Source organism: Anolis carolinensis, chromosome 1 (assembly GCF_035594765.1).
Source record: "Anolis carolinensis isolate JA03-04 chromosome 1, rAnoCar3.1.pri, whole genome shotgun sequence".
Taxonomy (NCBI): Eukaryota; Metazoa; Chordata; class Lepidosauria; order Squamata; family Dactyloidae; genus Anolis; species Anolis carolinensis.
The window spans coordinates 308583681-308606440 of record NC_085841.1 but is presented as its reverse complement, the minus strand read 5'-3'; the positions used below and the strand labels follow the sequence as shown (position 1 = coordinate 308606440).

Here is a 22760-nt window from a genome sequence, read left to right as displayed (position 1 = left end):
CATCAGCTCTAGTTTCTGATACAGAACGCATGCCATCCAGTAGTCACCATCTCTTCCCCCACAGAAAACCATATTTAACCATCTAGACCTGATGTAGTCTATCCAATGCAATTTTCTAAATCAGCACCCCCAAATAACCCCAGGAACAGGCTTAAAAATTAATACACCAATTTTGGTTGGGCTGTTATTATCTGTGGATTTTGTTAATGCTGGTGTTAAAAAAAAGAAGGGGAGGGGGCTGAGATTGAAAAAAAAAATACAAAAAGCAAAGTGTGAGACCCAAGAAACAGTCCCTAATACAGTAGAGTCTCACTTATCCAACACTCGCTTATCCAACGTTCTGGATTATCCAACGCATTTTTGTAGTCAATGTTTTCCATATATCGTGATATTTTGGTGCTAAATTCATAAATATAGTAATTACTCCATAGCATTACTGCGTATTGAACTACTTTTTCTGCCAAATTTGTTGTCTAACATGATGTTTTGGTGCTTCATTTGTAAAATCATAACCTAATTTGATGTTTAATAGGCTTTTCCTGAATGCCTCCTTATTATCCAACATATTCGCTTATCCAACATTCTGCCGGCCCGTTTGTGTTGGATAAGTGAGACTCTACTGTAATAATAAAATTACTTTGGGGGACTATGTTACGATATGTAAGAAATTAGTTAATGTGTGTGTGTCAACTGCAAAATAAGATGCATGAAACTGATTGGATGAGCCGTCTGGAGAGCTGTTAAGCCTGAGAGCTTTTGATACTGTTGCAATTTTGTTCAGGCTTGAGCTAAGCAGGTGTAGCGTGAGTTTAAGCAGAGAGTGAGTTTGAAGTATGCTCTTGCTTCATGAGCTGCTGGAAGGAATTTATCCACATGGACAAAGGAAAGACTATTTTAAATCTCTCATGAAAGGACATTATGTGAATGGGTGCAACTGATCATATTGTACATATGCTGTTCTGGATTTAAGAAGAATAAACCACTTGTTCTTTATTGTTCATCTGTGTGGCACATACCTTTCTCTGGCAAGGCAGTGCGTGGACTACACATTTTGATTTTTCATTCCGTCACAGACTAAACATGGTCTTACAAAACTGCATTCCCTTTACAACTGACGGGATTGGCAATGCAATGGGATGATGTCCCACAAAAAACATAGCACTGAGCTGGGTCAACTAAAGTGGTATCAAACTACATTAATTCTACAGAATTGATGCAACCCAAATCTATGAAAGATGTTACCTGAGTTTTTCAAAGTTTCAGAGGTGCGAAAAGATCCCTTTACATAGATATTCCAGGTTAATGGCAGTTGTAGCTGGATTTACACTGCTAAGCAATGCAGTTCCAAACTGTGTAAATCCAGTGGGTTGCTGTGAGTTTTCCAGGCTGTATGGCCATGTCCCAGAAGCATTCTCACCTGACGTTTCTCCCACATCTATAGCAGCCATCCTCAGATGTTATCAGGTCTGTTGGAAACTCAGTCACCAGCCTCAGTCATCTTTTGGACTTGAAATGGTTACTGAGTTGTTAAATGATTTGTTTCTAATGCCTAGGAGCAGGATATTGTCGAAAGTCTCTCCCTAAAGCCCCCTTTCAGCGACAGAACCCAAATACAACGACCACCCTCCCTGCCCGCTGCCTGGAGAAACCGAAGCAGCAAGTGCGCATGCTCGGCCAAGCCTTTTCCTCTCGCCGCTGCAATACTGCACGCCGGCTCTTTCTCTTTCGATTGGCTGTTCTCTAAGACCCCGGGATGTCACGGCGTCGCGCGCAGATGACGTAGTTCGGGCCGGTGAAGCTGGAATCATGGCGGCGGTGGATATTCGAGGTACCGAACTGGGGGTTATTGTAGCAATTGCTCCTTCTCTTGGGAGAAATCCCTTGAATGTTCTCTCTTTCTGTGCTTCTTTCTCCCTTTTACCGGCGATAAATCCAAGAGCCATCAGAAGAAAATTTGGTAGATGCCATAGTACAGGCCTGCCTCAACTAAGCCTAGACAAAGAACTACATTTACAACAGGCATGGGCAAACTTGGGCCCTCCAGGTGTTTTGACTTCAACTCCCACCATTCCTAACAGCCGGTAGGCTGTTAGGATGGTGGGAGTTGGAGTCCAAAACACCTGGAGGGCCCAAGTTTGCCCATGCTTGATCCACACTGTAGAATTAAGGCAGTTTGATACCACTTTAATTGCCCTGGCTCGAAGCTGTGGAATTGTGGTAGTTGTGGTGAGGTACCTTTGGCAGAGAAGGCTAAAAACCTTTCGAACCTCCCATGGTTCTCTAACATTGAGCAAGACAGTTAAAGCAGTTTCAAACTGCATTAATTATACAGTGTAGATGCACCCTAAGTCTTTTTATGGCCACCCAGCCTTGTTTTCCATCTCATCATTGTCTAGCTATAAGTATGCTTTCCCCTAACATTCGTATTGAGGAAATGGTGAAGAAATATAGGCATTGATGGTATGCCAATAAGAAGTCAAACGTATAGCTAGGGAAGGATGAGATCTGCTGTAGCCATTCCTACTCTTAACTACTATGCCTGCCAACAGCAGGGGGACTTAAATAGCAGTATCTGTCTCTGATGGTGCATGAGAAGCAAAATGAAGAGAAGAGAAAGGGGGAAACAGATAAGCCTGCCTCACCAGCTATCATTTGGTATATTAACAGAGTGTAGGTTTAGAAGTTTGTCCACTAACATGGAGGTTGGATAAAGAAAAGATCATCCCTGGATTCATTTAGACCCCACCCCATCCCCAGAGATGATGGCTGGCTGTACATTGTAGAATTAGTGCAATTCAATACCACTCCCCTATAACAACAACAACACATTTTTATAACCCACCCTCTCTCCCTGAAGGGACTCAGGTTGGTTACTATGGCTCAATGCTATAGAATTCTGGGATTTGTAGTTTGGTGAGGTGTCAGCACTCCTTGGTAGAGACAGGAAAGGAGATTCCACCTGAACATTAGGATGAACTTACTAACCGTGAGAGCTGTTCAGCAATGGAACTCTTCCCTGGAGTGTGGTGGAGGCTCCTTCTTTGGAGGCTTTTAAACAGAGGCTGGATGGCCATCTGTCGGGAGTGCTTTAAATGCGATTTTCCTGCTTCTTGGCAGGGGGCTGGACTGGATGGCCCACAAGGTCTCTTCCAAATCTGTGATTCTTATTCCCATGATTCCACAGCATTGAGTCATAGTTGTTAAAGTTGTGTCAAATCATCTTAAACTTAAATTTTAAAAATCTGTTAAATATGAAATAGTTATAATGTGAATTTGTTCATCTGTGTTCAGTTGTCTGATTGTCTTTGTGGGTGGCTTGTTGCTTAATGTAAATTGGGTTTTTTATCTTTTGGTTTATATCATTTTGTATTTTTATCTGGCATTGGATGTTTGCCTCACTAAATGTTGTAAGCTGCCCTGAGTCCCCACTGGGGAGATAGGGCAGGATAGAATTAAAGTCTCATTCTTTAATCTAAATTGTAGAAGTGACACTCAACAATTTCCCTGTTACAGTAACATTTCTCAAATATCACCAAGCACAGTTGTTTCAGAAAGTATAATTTATCTTGGCATTTCCCTGTCTTCAGCATAATGCTTCTTCCTATTTCCACATGTTTACTAAATCACTTGAAATGGATCCACAACTCACGGTACCTGGTTTCATTTCTTGTTGCAATGTGACATTCACACTTTTAGGCTGCTATCCTGAACATACTTTCCTGGAGGTATGGCCCATTAAACTCAGTGGTGCTCAATTTTCATACATAGGTTTGAGGAGAACTCGGTTCTATAGATCAATAACAACTGCTCTGTTATATAAATGCCAAGTAATTTTTTTTAAAAAAAATTATTGGTAGTTTTTGAATACAAATTTAAAAACTGGGAGAATAACAGTGGGGGCAGGGAAAGGAATGGGTAGGGAAGTGGGTGGGTTGAGGGAAGGCACATAGAGGTAGGGAAAAAGGGATAGGGAGGGGAAGAGGGTCTGTGAGGTGATTTAATTTGTTAGTGGTGGAATGTGATCTCATGGTGGTTCCTGCGTTAAGATGTAGAGAGTGCTTGGAAGCTCTAGGCAGGAGGGACTTCTCTTCGTTGGGTTTCGTTAATTGTAGATACTTGCGCTTTCCGTGTCTCCTATTACTTGCGTTTCTTTTTCAGTCTGTGACCGTCTTGTTTTTGTATATTCCTCGAGGGTTGACCAGTCTGTTTCTTGTATTTGTTTTCCTTGATATTTCTTCATCAGGAACATCAGCCTATCCATATTCTTTATTTCCCATACCTTCGACAGCCATTGGTCTACTGATGGTATTTGGTTTGATCTCCATATTCTTGCAAAGACTTAGTTTAGTTTAGGTAGTTTAGGATCTCAGGGTTGTTGTATGTCTTTCGGGCTGTGTGGCCATGTTCCGGAAGTATTCTCTCCTGACGTTTCGCCCACATCTATGGCAGGCATCCTCAGAGGTTGTGAGGCATGGATAATCCAATCTTTTTTTAAAAAGCCAATCTCTGATCCATGTTAGAGCGCAAGATTCATAATATAGACGTAGGTCTGGAAGGTTCATTCTGCCTCTTGTTTTATTGTCTGTGAGATTTTTAAATTTTATTCTTGGTTTTCTTCCCTGCCATACAAATTTTGAGATATCTTTTTGCCCATCCGAAAAAGGTTTCTGGGTTTGAATGATGGTTAGATTGTGAAAGAGATAGAGTAGCTTAGGAAGGATGAATGACTTGATAGTTGCTATTCTCCCTAATAGCAATAGTTCTAATTTGTTCCAATTGTTTAAGTCTTTCCTGATTTCTTTCCAGGTGTATTCATAGTTGTTTTTTAGGAGCAGACTCTTTTTGGTTCATATGTAAATACCCAGATATTTCATCTTTGTAGTAATTCTTAATCCTGTTATTTCCATGAGTCTTCTTTGTCTAACTTCAGAGAAGTTTTTCATCATGGCTTGAGTTTTCTCTAAGTTTAGTTTTAGTCCTGTCATGTCTCCAACTTCCTCAATTCTCTTTAACCAGTCCTTTGTAGTGTTTATCGGATCCTCAATAATCCATATCATGTCGTACGCAAAGGCTCTAAATTTATATTTGTGTCCGTGAATTACTGTGCCTTTTAAATTGTTGTCTTCCCTGATAATGTTTAGTAATACTTTCAGAACTGTTATAAAGAGGAGGGGCGAGAGGGGGCATCCTTGTCTAGTTCCCTTTTGTATTGTTATTTTCTTTGACTGTATTCCGTTTATTAGAATTTTCGCTTCCTGTGTGTTGTATATTGTTTCTATCGCATTCTGGAATTCAGTCCCGATGTCTCGTTTCCTTAGTAGATCTCTGAGGAAGAGCCAACTAACATTATCGAATGCCTTTTCTATGTCCAATGACAGGAATAGTACTTCTTCCTGGTTTGTTACTTCATAATATTCAATTAGGTTTAATGGTTCTGAGATTATCACTTATTTTTCTGTTCAGAAGAAATCCTGTCTGTTCTTCTTTTATCCAAGTTTGTCATTCTACTCGCCAGGATATTTGTGAATAATTTATAATCGACATTTAGAAGGGATATGGGTCTGTAGTTTTTGACGTTTGTTTCTGTCGAATTTTCTTTGTGGATCATTGTGATTGTTGCTTGTTGCCATGATTGTGGGAGCTTACGTTCTGTCATTACTTGGTTCATGATTCTTTTCAAATGAGGTATAAGAGTGTCTTCGAAGGTCTTGTAATATGCGGCTGTCAGTCCATCCAGGCCTGGCGCCTTCTGAGAGTCTAGTTTGTGGATTACAATTTTTATTTCTCAGTCCATGATTTCTTTGTTTAGGTCCCTTTTCTGGTCTTAGATAATTCTTGCTGGTTTAGGAATTTTATTATTTTATCCCCTTCTATTTCTTTTTGATTGTAGAGTTTGTTGTAATACAGTCTGAATTGGTTGAGGATGTCTTCTTCTTTAGTGTAGGTTGTCTCGTCGGGTTTTATGAAATTGATGTAAGACTTTTCTTTTTTCCCCCTCTGTCTTCTCATTAACCACTTGCCTGGTTTATTTGCATTGCAAAAGTGATACTGTTTTAGAAATTTTAGTTGATTTGCTCTTGCTTCTTGTTCCCATTGATCTCTTTGTTTTTGTAGAAGTTCTAAATTGTGTTTTTGTTTTTTGTTCTCTGGGTTTTCCTTCAGTTGTTGTTCGGCCTTTACGACTTTTCCCTCTAACTCTTTTTCCTTTGTGTTCCTCAGCTTTTTCCTTAAGGCGGATTTTTGCATGAAGTATCCACGCATTACCGCCTTTCCTGTGTCCCGGAGTATTTGTGCGGAGATATCCGGGTTGAGTTTATGTTCGATCAATACATTTTTGAATTCAGTTATGTCCTCTTCCTTTTTCAGTAGGTTGTCATCTAGTCTTCATCTTTGGGTTTTCTTCTTTTGATTTAGTATTAGCTCTATTGGACAGTGGTCTGAGATTGTTCTTGTTAAGATTTTTATTGATTTTACTTTTGATGTTAAAGATCTCGAAGTCCATGCCATGTCTATTCTAGACCAGCATTTTTGCCTAGCTGAGTAGAAAGTGTAATCCTTCTCTTTTTCGTGGTGGAATCTCCAGGTGTCTTGTAGATCGAATTCGTTTTGGATATTCTTTAACATTTGTGGTAGATATAGATATAAATGCCAAGTATTAATCTCAATATTGGGAGTAACAATTTACTTGCTATGTATGTAGTTACAAGATAAACAGATAGAAATTGTGTATTCTTGTCACTGAGGGGGTCCCTATGTAAATTATGTGTGTGCTCCTTCAATGAAACATATAATAGGTGCGTAGGAGCATGTCTATTGATGTCGTTTGATAAGAATGCTACATATATTTCTGTTAGAGTTGCAAAATAGCAATCCACATCTGTGCCATCCTAAATTTCAATGCTTCTGTGAGTTTATTTGTTATATAAATGGTCTCTCTGAAAGGCAGTTCAAAAACTACAGTTAAGCTAATTATTAGAATGCAGGTTTAGACAACAAAGAAAGCTGGAGGAAAGTTCTGTGGCTTTCATGGTGTGCTGAATGGACAAATAATAGGTCCTAGATCACATGTATCAAGCTCAAGGCCCGCAGGCTGAATGTAGCCTGCCATGACATTTTGTGTGTCCCTCCAGATGCTGGACTACAACTCCTATATTCCTCACAAGTAGACATCATGATTAGAGCCTGTTGAAGTTGTGATAAAGCAACATCTGGAATACTGCAGTTTGTTCTGTTTAGTCAGAATAGTGGGGTTTGAATTTAGATACAAGGCTTGTGGATATGGATGAACTCAGTCTAGGAAGCCACAGCCCCGAGTCTACTAAACCTGAGCAAGGTTTTTGGTGGCAGGGTGATTAGAAGGTCTCTCATTCTTGTGGTCACCATAAATCAAAGTTGCATTGATGGCAGTTAAGAATAACGTGGGCTGGAGGAATGTTATGATTCTCAGAAGCTATACTGTTTGGAACCATCTTATGTGTATCTTTCAGGCTCAGACATCAAAGACGCTACAGAGAATGTTACCACTGGATGTGCAACACACAAACATTTTGCATTGCTGATATCCAAGTAATCTCTTTGATTGATATTTGAAATTAGCAGGAATTTATTTATTTTAAATGAGCCATCTTCTATGAGCTATCATTTGCTCGGTTTGTACAGGACGGACCAAAAGACACGAAGGGGCTTCAAATGTTTAATAATTTCTTTATTGTTTTTTTCATTTACAATACTGTAGCATCAAATACAGTATATATAGAAAATAGAATCACATTACATCACATGTAAAATATTTTCAAAAATCTTCTCCAATAAGTTATTAAAACATCACATGCCTTTGTGACATTTGCCCCACGCTGCAGATACGTTTTGCAGTCTTTCTTGTCTTTTGACTTTAGCACAGCCATTCTGATGGAGGTAGCACCTGCAACTTTACAAGTTTTTTCTCTCTCATAATTATGACTATATTTTGTGCTGCTCCTGAGTTTTGGAAATGTTTACATGTTCTTCATAAAATAAAGAAATAACTTCAAAAGGGCCACTTTGAACAGCAGACAACAAAAATGTCTGCTGCTAGGGTAACAACAGAACACCATACATGGAAAGCTGTCTGGCTCTTTGATACAAACAACCTACTATTACACAGGTTATTTCGTATCACTTAAAACAATAGAAAGACAGGTGTCAATTAATACTGCTTTTAGAATGAATTGTAATGCAGGCTTTGAGGCTGGAATGAGCCTATGGAAAGTTCAAAGGCTTTTTATTTATTTATTTATTTATTTATTTGCTCCCTGGGATTCTCTAGGGGCCATACACATCGTCAAACATTTTCCCCAAAACAAACTTGGAAGTTCAAGAGATACACTTCTCATCGCAAAACAGATTTGTATGTTTGTTTACAAAAAAGGGTGCATCTATACTGTAGAAGACAGGAAAGTTTGGAAAAGATCATGATGCTGGGGAAAGTGGAAAGAAAAAGAAAGAGAGGCCGACCAAGGGCGAGATGGATGGACGGTATCCTTGAAGTGACTGGCTTGACCTTGAAGGTATTGGGGGCGGCGACGGCCGACAGGGAGCTCTGGCGTGGAATGGTCCATGAGGTCACGAACAATTGGAAACGACTAAACGACAGTTTACCAGCTGTTCGGATTTCTGGGAGTTGAAGGCCAAAACATCTGGGGGCCCACAGGTTCAAAACCACTGACTTAGTGTAAGGGCCTGCTGTACCCTATTTAAAGCCTATTTCACCATTTTTGTAGTCTTCCAGGAGCAGCATTTCACAATTTTTGGGTTAGCAAAGAGTGATTTAGTTATTGGAAATGGTTGAGGGCCACAAAAACAACTCCAGGAATGGCATAGGATTCTAGGGATATATTTTTTTCATATTTGCCTAAAGGATTGGGATAGAAGTATTATTTAATGTCAGGTTGAATATTGAACTAATATTATATATACAGTATATGTTGTGACTGCGCCTTCGGGGACTATGGATGATGGTGGTGGGATTAGGAGAGGAAGGAAAAACCCTCACGAGGAGGGCTCATTGGAGGAGTTGCGCAGGAAAAGTATTAGAGAGCTCAATGGGGAATCTTCTGAGGAAGATTCAGATGGGGAGTTTGGGGAAGAAATGGATGCTGGTGAACAGGTGGTGGCTGAGGAAGTGGGCACTGAATGGGCACAGCCACCAGAGATGTCTGGGGAATTGGGGCCTATTGTGATGAGTCATGGGCCATGTAGTCCCGTTTCTGGTACTATAGTACCAGATGAAGAGGAGAACTTGGGTTTTTCACCGTCTCAGTCAGAATTGGAACCTTCCCAGCCAGATTTGGGAACCTTGCACCTGCAAGAGATTTGTCTTCCAGAAGTCTGTCAAACAAGCCCTGAGCCTAAATCTCCTGTGTTTTCTCGCCACGAGTTTTGTAAACAACAGAGGGGAGTTTCAGCAGCGTCTCGCAGGAGTGCTAGGATAGCTGCTAAGAATTCAGCTGATTAAGCCTGCTTTCCATGGGAAACTTTAAGGAGTCATGCATCTGGACTCAGAGTTTAGCTTTCGTTTCTGGTTCCCCAGAGAACTGCTCTTTGGTGGGAAAACTAGATCCTATTTAGGTGTTTTGCCCACAAGGGGACCTTGCGGAGTCAATTCGTCAGCTACTGGAGTAAGTTGTGTGTGGACAGCGCGCTCCGTTTCCAAGCCTCGTTCCTGTTTCAAGCCTTGTTCCTGATTCCAAGCCTTCGCTCCCGTTTCCAAGCCTTCGTTCCCGTTTCCAGCCTTGTTTACCTCCACGGACCTTGCCTTGTTTTCCAGGACTCAGCCTTGCCTTGTTTTCCGGATTTTGCCAAGTAATTCCACGGATCTTGTTCTTGCTCCTCGTTCCTTGTTGCCTTGTATCAAGCCTTGTTTCAAGTTACTCCCTAGCCTCGCTCAAGTTCATGGACTAAAGGACATTGTCATCTCCCCTCACTTTGCCTGGCAAAGTGAGTGTTTCGGTTATTGGATTACAACTTTGGACCTTAATATTTCATATTGGACATTGTTTCTTTGGACTAATTTTGACCTTTCCTGAAAGGTCTACTTCTGGACTATTTCATACACTTGCTTTTATTAACTTTATATATTTCCTTAATAAAGATATTAGATAGATTCTGGCCTCTGTGTATGGTTATTGGTGCTCTGCAGCCTGGGTCGCGACAGTTTGACTCCGCCACCCTAAGCACCAATTAACCTAGGCCAGAATGTCTACCGGAACCGTGCCGGGTGGCCAGCCACTTAGCTACACCATCGACAAGGACGAAGTGGACCGCATCCGCGATAAGCTCAATGCGCAGGAGGGAGAAATAAAGGGATTGAAGGAACGCGGAATCCGTCTCCCGGCCCTGGCATTGCCAACCAAGTTTTCTGGAGAAGCTTCTAAGGTTCATGTTTTCCGTCGCCAATGCCAGGCTTATCTAGAGGCCCGTGCTGCCGAGTTTCCCCAAGAAGACATCAAGGTGGCGTGGATTTACAGTCTCTTGGACGGGCCAGCGGCCAACTGGGCGACGGCACTGTTCGACCAAGTCTCCCCACATCTAAGGTCGGCGCAACATTTCTTGGACCACCTTAAGGCGACCTGGGGAATCGAGGACAATTTGGAGGCAGCCGGCCACAAACTCCGGCGCCTCTCCCAAGGGGACAGACCCATGTCCCAGTACATAGCCGAGTTCCGAGTGCTGGCCCACAACACCGGCTGGAATGATGTAGCCCTCAGAGGACAATTTCGGGAGGGTCTCAACATTGAGATGCTGGAAGAAATCTCCAAGGTGGATCCTCCCCATTCTCTTGAAGCACTCATTGATCAATGTTTACGAGCTGAAGTCATGCTTGCCAACAGAAAACAATGGGTCCGAGGCCAGAGCGGTAGAGCTGGGGTGAAACCTCCCGCTCCCACCGGCGTCCAGCCGCGTCCAGTATGGAGACCCCCGCCACCAGCCCCATACCCCAGAGGGAGCGAGGAGGTGCCGATGCAGTTGGGCAATGTGCGTCCCAGACTAGATGCCGCCGAGAAGGCCCGCCGCCAACGCCTAAATCTCTGTTGGTACTGCGGAAACGGGGGCCACTTCGCCAGAGAGTGCCCAGCCAAAGGGAAGCCCGCCGCCCGTCTGGCGGCGGCGTCCTCCACGGAGACGAAGGCGTCTGAGGCGGCTGGCGCACAGCCGGCGGGGGAAGCCAGCGACCGGGCGTAGAGAGGCTCGCCAACCCGGTCAAAAAACCCACTCAAGAGCCGCCAACCGGGGTCCTATTTCTTCTAGTGGTCACCTTGTGGTCAGCAAAAAAAGGGCCCGTCATGGTCCATGCCATGATAGACTCAGGAGCCACAAACAATTTCATTGATAGAGAGTATGCCGACTCTCTGGGATTACAATACCATGACTTCAGGAATGCCCGTGTGGTGCAAGCCATCGATGGCCGCCCCCTCAAGACGGGTCCCGTAAGCCAGTGGTCGGAACCCACCAGAATGTGGATAAGGGAACATATGGAAGAGATTTCCTTCTTTGTTACCGAGGTTCCCCATTTCCCTGTGATTTTGGGAATTCCATGGCTGACACTTCACGACCCAAGCATCTCCTGGTCTAACAGAGAACTGCAGTTTGCTTCAAAATATTGCCAAAACCATTGCCTTGTAGCCAAGGTCTGCCATGCCACAGACACTGAACCCATTATCACCTTGCCCAAGAAGTACTCAGAATATTGGGATGTATTCAATGAAAAAGAAGCCGAGAGATTACCCCCACATAGACCTTATGACTGTGCCATTGACTTGGTGGAGGGGGCCCCGATCCCGCGAGGACATCTCTACTCCCTGACTGAACCGGAGCAAGAAGCTCTCAGGGAGTTCATAGAGTCAAACCTTCGCAAGGGATTCATCAGACCCTCTCAATCCCCAGCCGCTTCCCCAGTGATGTTTGTAAAAAAGAAGTCAGGGGACTTACGCTTGGTGGTGGACTATAGAGCATTGAACAATATCACTAAGCGGAACAGCTATCCCCTGCCCTTGATCTCGGACCTACTAGACCGACTTCGAGGAGCCAAGGTCTACACCAAGCTGGATCTTCGGGGGGCTTATAATCTAGTTCGCATCAGAGAAGGGGACGAGTGGAAGACTGCCTTCCAGACTAAATTCGGATTATTCGAGTCCCGAGTTATGAATGATGGATTATGTGGAGCTCCCGCAACGTTCCAGCATTTTGTCAATGACATCTTTCAGGATTATCTAAATCGGTTCTTGATCATCTACCTGGATGATTTTTTGGTGTTTTCTAGATCACAATCAGAACATGAGAACCACGTCAGAATGGTGTTACAACGATTGCGGGATCATGGACTTTATGCCAAGCTGGAAAAATGCGCTTTTGATCTACAAGAGGTAGATTTTCTGGGGTACCGCGTCTCACCACTAGGGCTCTCCATGGACCCGGCAAAGGTTTCAGCAGTATTGGAATGGCGGGCGCCAACCAACAAGAAAGAGGTGCAACGATTCTTGGGGTTCGCGAACTACTACCGCAAGTTCATTCCAGACTTTGCCCGCTGGTCTGACCCAATCACCAGCTGCATCCGTGGGAAACAGCCTTTCCGCTGGACAGATCAAGCAGAGAAAGGGTTCCAACAACTAAAGAAATTATTCACGTCCCAGCCAATCCTTCAGCATCCAGACCCAGAAACCCCTTTTATCGTGCAGGCGGACGCCTCCGATGTGGCAATTGGGGCTGTACTCCTACAACCAGTGGGAGATCATCTTCATCCTTGTGCCTTTTATTCCCGTCAATTGACCGCACCAGAGAGAAATTACACCATTTGGGAAAAGGAACTATTGGCCATAAAGGCAGCCTTTGAAACTTGGAGACATTGGTTAGAAGGGGCCAAATTTCCCATTGAAGTCCATACTGATCATCGGAATCTAGAGCATCTAAGAACTGCCCGCAAGCTAAATCAGAGGCAACAACGCTGGGCTTTATTCTTTGAACGTTTTAACTTCCAAATTCATTATGTAACCCCAGCCCAGACCAAGCAAGCAGATGCTCTGTCACGGAAACCGGAATACGCTACAGGGCGCAAGGAGACCTTTGAGTCCCAGCTGCTACAACCCGAGAACTTTGCCACGCTCACAGTGGGAAACACCAAATCCACTCCCATTGAATCAACTTCCCCTACTCCAGGACCCCTTTCTGCTCAGGAAATCAGGGCTAGTCAGCAAGCAGATGCCTGGGCACAGGACCAACTTCGCCAAGGATTACATTTTCCCTTTTCGCTTAAGGATGGGCTACTTTGCTATAGAAATCATGTTTACATCCCCCCAGGACCGGGCAGGGAAAAAACACTTCGTCTGTGTCATGACTGCAAGCCAGCAGGGCATTTCGGGCTATTTAAAACCATGCATTTGATCCTAAGAGATTTCTGGTGGCCCAAGATCCGCAAGGATGTGGAAAAATATGTCAACACCTGCCCAGTATGCCAGCGCTCCAAGACAAGAAGAGAAAAGCCCTCAGGGCTTCTGCATCCCCTCCCTACACCATCCCACCCATGGGAAATAATCTCTGCGGATTTTATCACTGATCTACCACCTTCCTGTGGATTCACCACGATTCTAGTGGTGGTGGACCTTTTCACCAAGTTAGCCCATTTCATTCCCTGTGATGGCCTTCCCACGGCCAAAGAGACTGCAGATCTATTCCTCCAACATGTTTTCAGATTGCATGGATTGCCCAAGAGTTTGGTCACAGACCGTGGGTCCCAATTCACCTCTCGTTTCTGGAAAGCACTACAAAAACTATTGGGCATAGACTCTCGTTTATCTTCGGCTCATCATCCCCAAACGGATGGGCAAACTGAGCGCACCAATGCCACTTTAGAACAATACCTTCGCTGTTATGTAAACTACCAGCAGGACAATTGGGCTTCCCTGTTGCCGCTGTCAGAGTTTGCCTACAACAATGGTGTCCAGGCTTCTACTAAAGAAACCCCGTTCTTTGCAAACTACGGCTTCCATCCACGTTTCTTTCCCCCTGTCATTGAAACCTCAGAAGTTCCCGCAGCAGAGGACTGGCTGCAGGAACTCACAGCGGTGCAACAACTCTTGCTCCAGCAACTAGACCAAGCCAAGGAGGACTATAAACGTCACGCGGACAAACATCGCCAGCCGGGCCCCGAAATCAAGGTAGGAGACCGGGTTCTTCTGTCCACTCGCTTTTTGCCCTCCCATCGCCCTTGCCGGAAGTTAGATGCCCGTTTCATTGGCCCCTATCCAGTGGTGGCGCAACTTAACCCCGTGACTTTCAAACTCCAACTTCCGCGCTCAATGCGCATTCATCCAGTGTTCCACCGCTCCCTGCTCCTTCCGGCGGATGGTGTGCGCCCTGATACAGACCGGCCGGCCCCCCCTCCTGTTTTGATGAATGGGGAGGAGGAGTTTGAGGTTCAGGACATTTTGGATTCTCGCTTTTACCGCCGCCGCCTACAATATCTCATTGACTGGGTGGGTTTTGGCCCCGAGGAACGCTCTTGGGAAGACGCTTCCACAGTCCATGCTCCTGATCTAACCCGCCGCTTCCATCAGACCTATCCCGCCAAGCCGCGGCCTCGCGCCTCGGGGAGAGAGTCCCAGTTTGAGAGGGGGCTTGAGGAGGGGGATAGTGTGATGAGTCATGGGCCATGTAGTCCCGTTTCTGGTACTATAGTACCAGATGAAGAGGAGAACTTGGGTTTTTCACCGTCTCAGTCAGAATTGGAACCTTCCCAGCCAGATTTGGGAACCTTGCACCTGCAAGAGATTTGTCTTCCAGAAGTCTGTCAAACAAGCCCTGAGCCTAAATCTCCTGTGTTTTCTCGCCACGAGTTTTGTAAACAACAGAGGGGAGTTTCAGCAGCGTCTCGCAGGAGTGCTAGGATAGCTGCTAAGAATTCAGCTGATTAAGCCTGCTTTCCATGGGAAACTTTAAGGAGTCATGCATCTGGACTCAGAGTTTAGCTTTCGTTTCTGGTTCCCCAGAGAACTGCTCTTTGGTGGGAAAACTAGACCCTATTTAGGTGTTTTGCCCACAAGGGGACCTTGCGGAGTCAATTCGTCAGCTACTGGAGTAAGTTGTGTGTGGACAGCGCGCTCCGTTTCCAAGCCTCGTTCCTGTTTCAAGCCTTGTTCCTGATTCCAAGCCTTCGCTCCCGTTTCCAAGCCTTCGTTCCCGTTTCCAGCCTTGTTTACCTCCACGGACCTTGCCTTGTTTTCCAGGACTCAGCCTTGCCTTGTTTTCCGGATTTTGCCAAGTAATTCCACGGATCTTGTTCTTGCTCCTCGTTCCTTGTTGCCTTGTATCAAGCCTTGTTTCAAGTTACTCCCTAGCCTCGCTCAAGTTCATGGACTAAAGGACATTGTCATCTCCCCTCACTTTGCCTGGCAAAGTGAGTGTTTCGGTTATTGGATTACAACTTTGGACCTTAATATTTCATATTGGACATTGTTTCTTTGGACTAATTTTGACCTTTCCTGAAAGGTCTACTTCTGGACTATTTCATACACTTGCTTTTATTAACTTTATATATTTCCTTAATAAAGATATTAGATAGATTCTGGCCTCTGTGTATGGTTATTGGTGCTCTGCAGCCTAGGTCGTGACACCTATGGATACTACTGAACCTTGGGTATCTTCAGGAGCAGATCCCACTTGGGCTGCTTGGAGAAGGGAGGATGGTTCTTTAAGTGTGCATGGGGTTGAGTGTGGGCAGGATGATTGGAACTCCGACGAGCAATTAGGCACGCCTGATCCACGAGCTCTAGCTGTGTGGAGTTCTGACTCTAAGTAAGATCCGGGACACCTGCTGTTTGTGTGTGGGTGTTTGGACACCCAAGAGGAAGGGGAATAAATTGGGAATGTTTGGTCACTTCACTTTGCGTGTGGCAAGATGTTGCTGAAGCGCCATTGGGATTTCTGTTCGTTCAAGAAGACTGGACTGGGACTTTGCTTCTGATCTGCTGTTACTTTCATTGCCTTGGCTCTTTGTGACATTTCGTGGACCTGGTTTTGATGACTGCACCCTTTTGGACCCTGGACTGGAACTCGACCTTGCTTCTGCCTTCGCCCTTTGACTGATGTCTACCCACGGCTCTTGACTACTGGCCTGCCCTCCTAACCCTGCTGCTGTCTCCTGCCCTGACCTTGGATCAACCTGACGACGCCTCTTCGCCTTTTCCTAGGAGCTCCTGCCATTATCTGCATCCTTGAAGCAGTTTGCTGCAGTTCCAGTTTATTTGTCCTCAGACCAGTTTGGTGATTCTTTTGAGAACTGTCCCTTTAAATCCACAGAGCCAGCTGTTTGCAAAAAAAAGGGCTTGGACCCACAGTGCCTTTTGCACCGGCTCTAAGTTTTTTTTCCTTGGCTTTGTTTTCGTGTTTGAAGTTCCGGATTTAAGCTACTAATTGTAGCTCTTGGAAGGTTTTTGGAAGGTTCCAAGTCCTTGTTTGTTTTGTCTATTTTTATAAGCCAACTCAATTTGTTTTAGAAGCTGAATTGAAGCACCTTCTTAGTTTTATCTGAATATTTGCGTGGATAATCTGGTTGGCTTGTTAAAACATACTTTTGATATATATTTTTGTTTGGACTGCTTTTAAACACTGATAGTTAAGTGTTTAAAGCTATCTTCTGTGTTTATGTTTACTTTTTGGCCTATCTCCTGAATAAACTGTTTTGTTCGTTAATTGGCGTCTGACTCTTGACAGTATATATATATATATATACACACACACACATAACTGCATTTCTGACACTTGAGGTAATTTTTTTATTAGGAGTTATAAGTTAAAATTTCATATACTATTTCAAGAACAATTCAGGAGTCATGATCGAAATTAGTTCTCTTAAGAAATTGCATTTGATGCTGATGTTTATAGGTATGATGGTAATTTAACCCTGAATTACCAGTTCCTCTAAAGGAGTCTAAGGACATCGTGACTTTTTGTCATGCTATACCTGTGAATACCCCTTGGAGATCTTCAGGAATCTTCCTATTCTATTATCAAATTTTGTGACAGATTCTACTATATACTCAGTGTCTCCTTATTTATTTGGCAGTTGAAGATGTTTGGAAATGTTCCTGTGGGTTTTTTTTTCCCAATTTGTAGTATGGGTAGTTATCCACAGTTAATGCATATTGCTAAAAAATAAAGTCAGGGAACGGTTTAACTAAGTGCAATTTTCTTGAATTTCTTTATCTTTAGTAATCATGTTTATTTCAATCAGTGTTTTACAAAGAATGGAAATTACTATATTTGTGGGGGCGGGGATCTACCTATAAAAGTGGAACAGAGCAGGACACATTTACATAGTAATAGGACTGTCTGTTCGTTTGCTTCCTTTTTATGCAAAAGTAAGAGAGGAGTAGATTATTGATGCAGCATATGCATTATTCATAGTCCTATTTATGCTGCATTAATCATGACTTCCCAAGCACCTAGATTTTGCTGCCTAAAAGATTTCTGAAACAATGTGTTCATATTTTATGCATCCACATACCACAGCTGCGTTTGCATTACTTGTTTGCTCACATTTTTTTCTCCAGTCATACATCCACATTAGAGTAGTTGCAGTGGGAGCATTGGGTTTGAGGAAAGAGATGAAGCAAGCACATTATGTGTCTATATTTCTTCTCATACCTTTTGATTTTTGAGGTGGATGCGAATGTTCTGCATTAGAATAATGTGAGACGTTCAAGATTTCCACTGTGGTTTAAAATTGCTGAGCTTCTGGCTCTTTTTAGGCTTCCGTTATTCTTTAATGGTACTTTAAGTGCTTAGAAATAAGGCCGTAGTTGCGTTGCTACATGCCATTTCTTGATGGCTGGGTGTAGGGTATGTTCTGTGTTGAGAATCTTTAGTACCTTTCATCATTTTAAGGAAATAGTCTTCACTGAAGTTTCTAAAGCATTTGGCAGGATTTGAGTAGCTATATCATATTAGTGGTGAAGCTCATATGAAACGTACTACATTGTGAAAAGGATGCAGAGGCATTTTCTGTGTGTTTTTTTTTTTTTTAGAACTGTTGTGTCTTCCAGGATTTTGTAGTCTCAAAGTTTATCATGAACATATTACATTGTCCAATACACATTTTGGTGCCTCAAATGTTAGACCCGTTTCTGGGTATTTATTTATTTATTTATTTTACTACATTTATATGCCGCTCTTTTCACCCAGAAGGGGACTCAGAGCGGCTTACAAATCAAATGTACATACAATATATTATTAGCATAGCACAATATAAGCATTAAATTATTATATTGTACTATATAATTTTATGGTAAAATTATTAGTAATATTACATTTAATATATAATATATAATTAATATTATATTGTATTATTAATTAGTATAATATTGTATTACATTATAATATTATTATCAATATTATAAGTACATACAATACATTGTATATTTATAAATTATTGTATCTATATATATAAAAGAGTGATGGCATCACGGCGACCCACAAAACAACAAAAGTACAGGCCCCCCAACCTTGAAATTTGACAACACAACCCATCACCCACGCCTCAGGGTTGATACAACAAAAAGAAAAGAAAAATAAAGTCCTAATTAGAGGGAGAGCAATAATTGTTTTTATCCAATTTCTGCCAGTTTAGAGGGCTAATCTCTGCCCACTTGGTTGCCTAGCAACCAATTCAGCCAAAGGACAGCCAGCGTTCAGTTAGGGGACAGACAAATTTAGGCCTCACTTAGGCTTCTTCCACAGATTATCTAATTTGCACTGGATTATATGGCAGTGTAGACTCAAGGCCCTCCTACACAGCTATATAACCCATTTATAATCTTATATTATCTGCTTTGCACTGGATTATCTTGACTACTAAAATATCACAATGAACTACAAAAACATTGATTATGAAAAGGCAGACTGCATTGGATAATCCAGAACATTGTATAAGCGAATGTTGGATAAGTGAGATTCTACTTTGATATGAAATAATTTCTGGGATAGAATAATGCAGAACAATATAATCTCTAAAACCAGGACAGTAAATAAAGAAATAAAGAAAGTAAATAAAGCAGGGAAATTGGAAATTCCACAAAGGAAACAATCAAGGCCAGCTAACACCTCCCAAGAAAGGATTCTTCCAGAAAGGAAGCTGAGAAGGCAGTGAAGCACTGTGTATTACCAAAGTCATTATTATTACTATTATTATTATTATTATTATTATTATTATTATTGTGTTGCGGTCAACCGTGAAAATGAATACAATCTAGCTCCAAGTATTCAAAAACTCTAAAATCAGAATATATAAAAATTAATGAAGTATAATAAAACAGAACAATACAATCTCTAAAATCAGAACACTAAATAAAGAACAACACTCTGAAAACAGGAGAATTCCACACAGGAAACAATCAGGGCCAGCTAACACCTCCCAACAAAGTATTCCCATCATCAAAGACTGGCAAATCCTCTGTTTCCTCAGGGCCACAGACAGTAGAAGCACATAAAATATCGCAAACAACACCACTCTGAAAACAAGGGAATTCCAGACAGGAAACAATCAGGGCCAGCTAATACCTCCCAACAAAGTATTCCCATCATCAAAGACTGGCAAATCCTCTGTTTCCTCAGGGCCACAGACAGTAGAAGCACATAAAATATCTCAAACAACACCACTCTGAAAACAAGGGAATTCCAGACAGGAAACAATCAGGGCCATATTACTGCGTATTGAACTACTTTTTCTGTCAAATTTGTTGTATAACATGATGTTTTGGTGCTTAATTTGTAAAATCATTACCTAATTTGATGTTTAATAGGCTTTTCCTTAGTCCCTCCTTATTATCCAAGATATTCGCTTATCCAAGCTTCTGCTGGCCCGTTTAGCTTGGATAAGTGAGACTCTACTGTATTATATATATGTATATAAAATTAGCATAGCATGTTGCTATGGCACAAGGGACAAGATGGAACTATCTTCCTGGCTCTCCCCGTTGCTCTGGTCTTTGAGGCAGGGGTGGCCTTTGAGTACGACCCGGACAACGCCCTGCAACACACCGTCTACCCCAAGCCAGAAGAATGGCCAAAAAGTGAATACTCTGAAATTGATGAAGATGAAGCACAAACTCCGTATGATCCAAATGGAAAGCCAGAAAGGTTTTACTACAATGTGAAATCCTGTGGCTCCCTGCGTCCCGAGACCATCGTCCTCTCGGCCTTCTCTGGCTTGAAAAAGAAGCTGAGCGATCTCCAAACCCAGTTGAGCCATGAGATCCAGAGCAATGTGCTGACCATAAACTGATATATGTCTGGGTCTGAAAGGAGCCCTGATTTCCAGGAAAGATATGGGACTCTGGTTGTTGTGATGTGCGAAGTCTGAGGACATCAAGAGACAGTACTGATTCTTGCACGCCGGAACTCTTTGCTCTCAAGTTTAGTTTGCATTTCTTTGAGAGCATCATTATGTCCAGATAACCTTAAGATGTTGTTTTTGTAGGTCCGTTGGTGATGGACCTACTCATTCCAAAAATGGCACTAGTTTTCCCCCATCAGCTCTAGTTTTTGAGATACATAACATATGCCATGAAGGAGCTCCTGGTGGCGCAGTGGGTTAAACCATTGAGCTGCTGAATTTCCTGACCGAAAGATTGGTGGTTCGAATCCGGGGAGTGGAGTGAGCTCCTGCTGTCAGCTCCAGCTTCTGCCAACCTAGTAGTTTGAAAACATGTCAGTGTGAATAGATAAATAAGTACCACTCCGGTGGGAAGGTAATGGCGCTCCATGCAGTCATGTTGGCCACATGACCTTGCAGGTGTCTATGGACAACACCAGCTCTTTGGCTTAGAAATGGAAATGAGCACCAACCCCCAGAGTCGGACATGACTAGACTTAACATCAGGGGAAAACCTTTACCTTTACCTACCGTGTTTCCCCGAAAATAAAACAGTGTCTTATATTAATTTTTGCTCCCAAAGATGCGCTAGGTCTTATTTTCAGGGGATGACTTATTTTTCCATGAAGAAGAATTCACATTTATTGTTGAACAAAAAAATGAACATTTATTATTTATTTATTGTAGAGAGTTGTCATCACAAACCAGCATAACCAGAGAAACTGTGAATCCTATCAAGAATTTCTTGTTACAGTAGAGTCTCACTTATCCAAGCTAAATGGGTCGACAGAAGCTTGAATAAGCTAATATCTTGGATAATAAGGAGGGATTAAGGAAAAGCCTATTCAACATCAAATTAGGTTATGATTTTACAAATTAAGCACGAAAACATCGTTATACAACAAATTTGACAGAAAAAGTAGTTCAATACGCAGTAATGTTATGTTGTAATTACTGTATTTACAAATTTAGCACCAAAATATCACGATATATTGAAAACATTGACTACAAAAATGGCTTGGATAATCCAGAAGCTTGGATAAGTGAGACTCTACTGTACTATCATTATTTCCATGTACAACAATCTATGGTATGTACATTTATTGATCCTACATGCTCTATTATTATGTTTGGCGGGCATGCTTCCAAACACAAACTTTGCTAGGTCTTACTTTTGGGGGAGGCCTTATATTTAGCAATTCAGCAAAACCTGTACTAGGTCTTATTTTCAGAGGATGTCTCATTTTTGGGGAAACAGGGTAACATATGCCATATACTAGTCTTTATTTGCTCACCTATAACAATCATGATATCAATATCTAAGAAGCTAGAGCTGATTAGATGTGGTCTTGTCCAATGCAATTTTCTGAATTAGTGCCCCAAATAATCCCAGGAACAGGCCTAAAACCCAAGACATTAAGAATTTTTTTGGGTTGGACTATGTTGTCATTGGGTTTTTTTCTATGAGCTGAAGGACTGCATGTTTTGCATAGATAATATTGCAGGGCCTTCCACATATGTACCCCAATCCCAAAAATCAAAATTAAAAATGGTTGTACAGTTATTTCTGTTTTGAATTACTGTTGTTCTTGTTGGGATGAAAATTTGACCCCAGCCCAGTCAAAGTAGCCCTCCTCTGCTTTAAGGTGCATTATATTTAAGTGGAGGTGTGGTTTTATATTGCAGACACAATATTTCTGAGTTTTTAGCTTTCTTATTCATGGTTGTATGATGCCAGAAGTCTTTGCTCTTAAGACAAAGCATCTAAAATTTCCTAATGATATAGTTCTATAAGTTAAGTGTTGTAAGTTATATTTTGTAAAATGGTGGCTATTTCAGGTAAGTTCATTTAAAGTAAATATCTTTACAGTCTGTTTTAACTGTAGTTAAACAAGCTTTTGAGAATGACTTGCTATTGTTGTATTTGTGCTAAATACTTTTATTCCTCTTTCCTCCCCCTGACTCCAGATAACCTCCTGGGAATTTCTTGGGTTGACAGTGCTTGGATTCCAATATTGAACAGTGGGAGTGTATTGGACTATTTCTCAGAGCGTAGTAATCCATTTTATGACCGAACATGCAACAATGAAATGGTCAAGATGCAAAGGCTAACTCTGGATCACTTGAAGTAAGTTACTGGAAGGCATGTGTAATGGTAACCTCATAAACCTATTTGTAGGATGCAATCATTTGCTCGCCTAACTGAGGGTAAATCCTGTTAAACTCTGTGAGGCTTATGTCATAGACGTGTATAGGGATTACATTGTCAGGATCATACTTCTCAGCCTTTGTGAAGGATCTAGAGTGCCAACAATTGGGGTAACAAACCAAGAGACCATTTGGAACTCTATTTCTTCCC

General features: G+C 42.3%; 1 protein-coding gene across 1 annotated transcript in view; it reads left to right on the top strand.

The window, feature by feature from the left end:
- The first annotated feature begins 1602 nt into the window (after window positions 1–1602).
- med6 (mediator complex subunit 6) overlaps window positions 1603–22760 on the top strand; it is a 31054-nt gene continuing 9896 nt past the window's right edge. Inside the window, exons 1-2 of the mRNA XM_003228895.4 lie at window positions 1603–1828; window positions 22370–22529. Of these exons, the coding sequence (XP_003228943.1) occupies window positions 1807–1828; window positions 22370–22529 (182 nt within the window). The 5' untranslated portion in view covers window positions 1603–1806. The remainder of the gene's footprint in view (window positions 1829–22369; window positions 22530–22760) is intronic.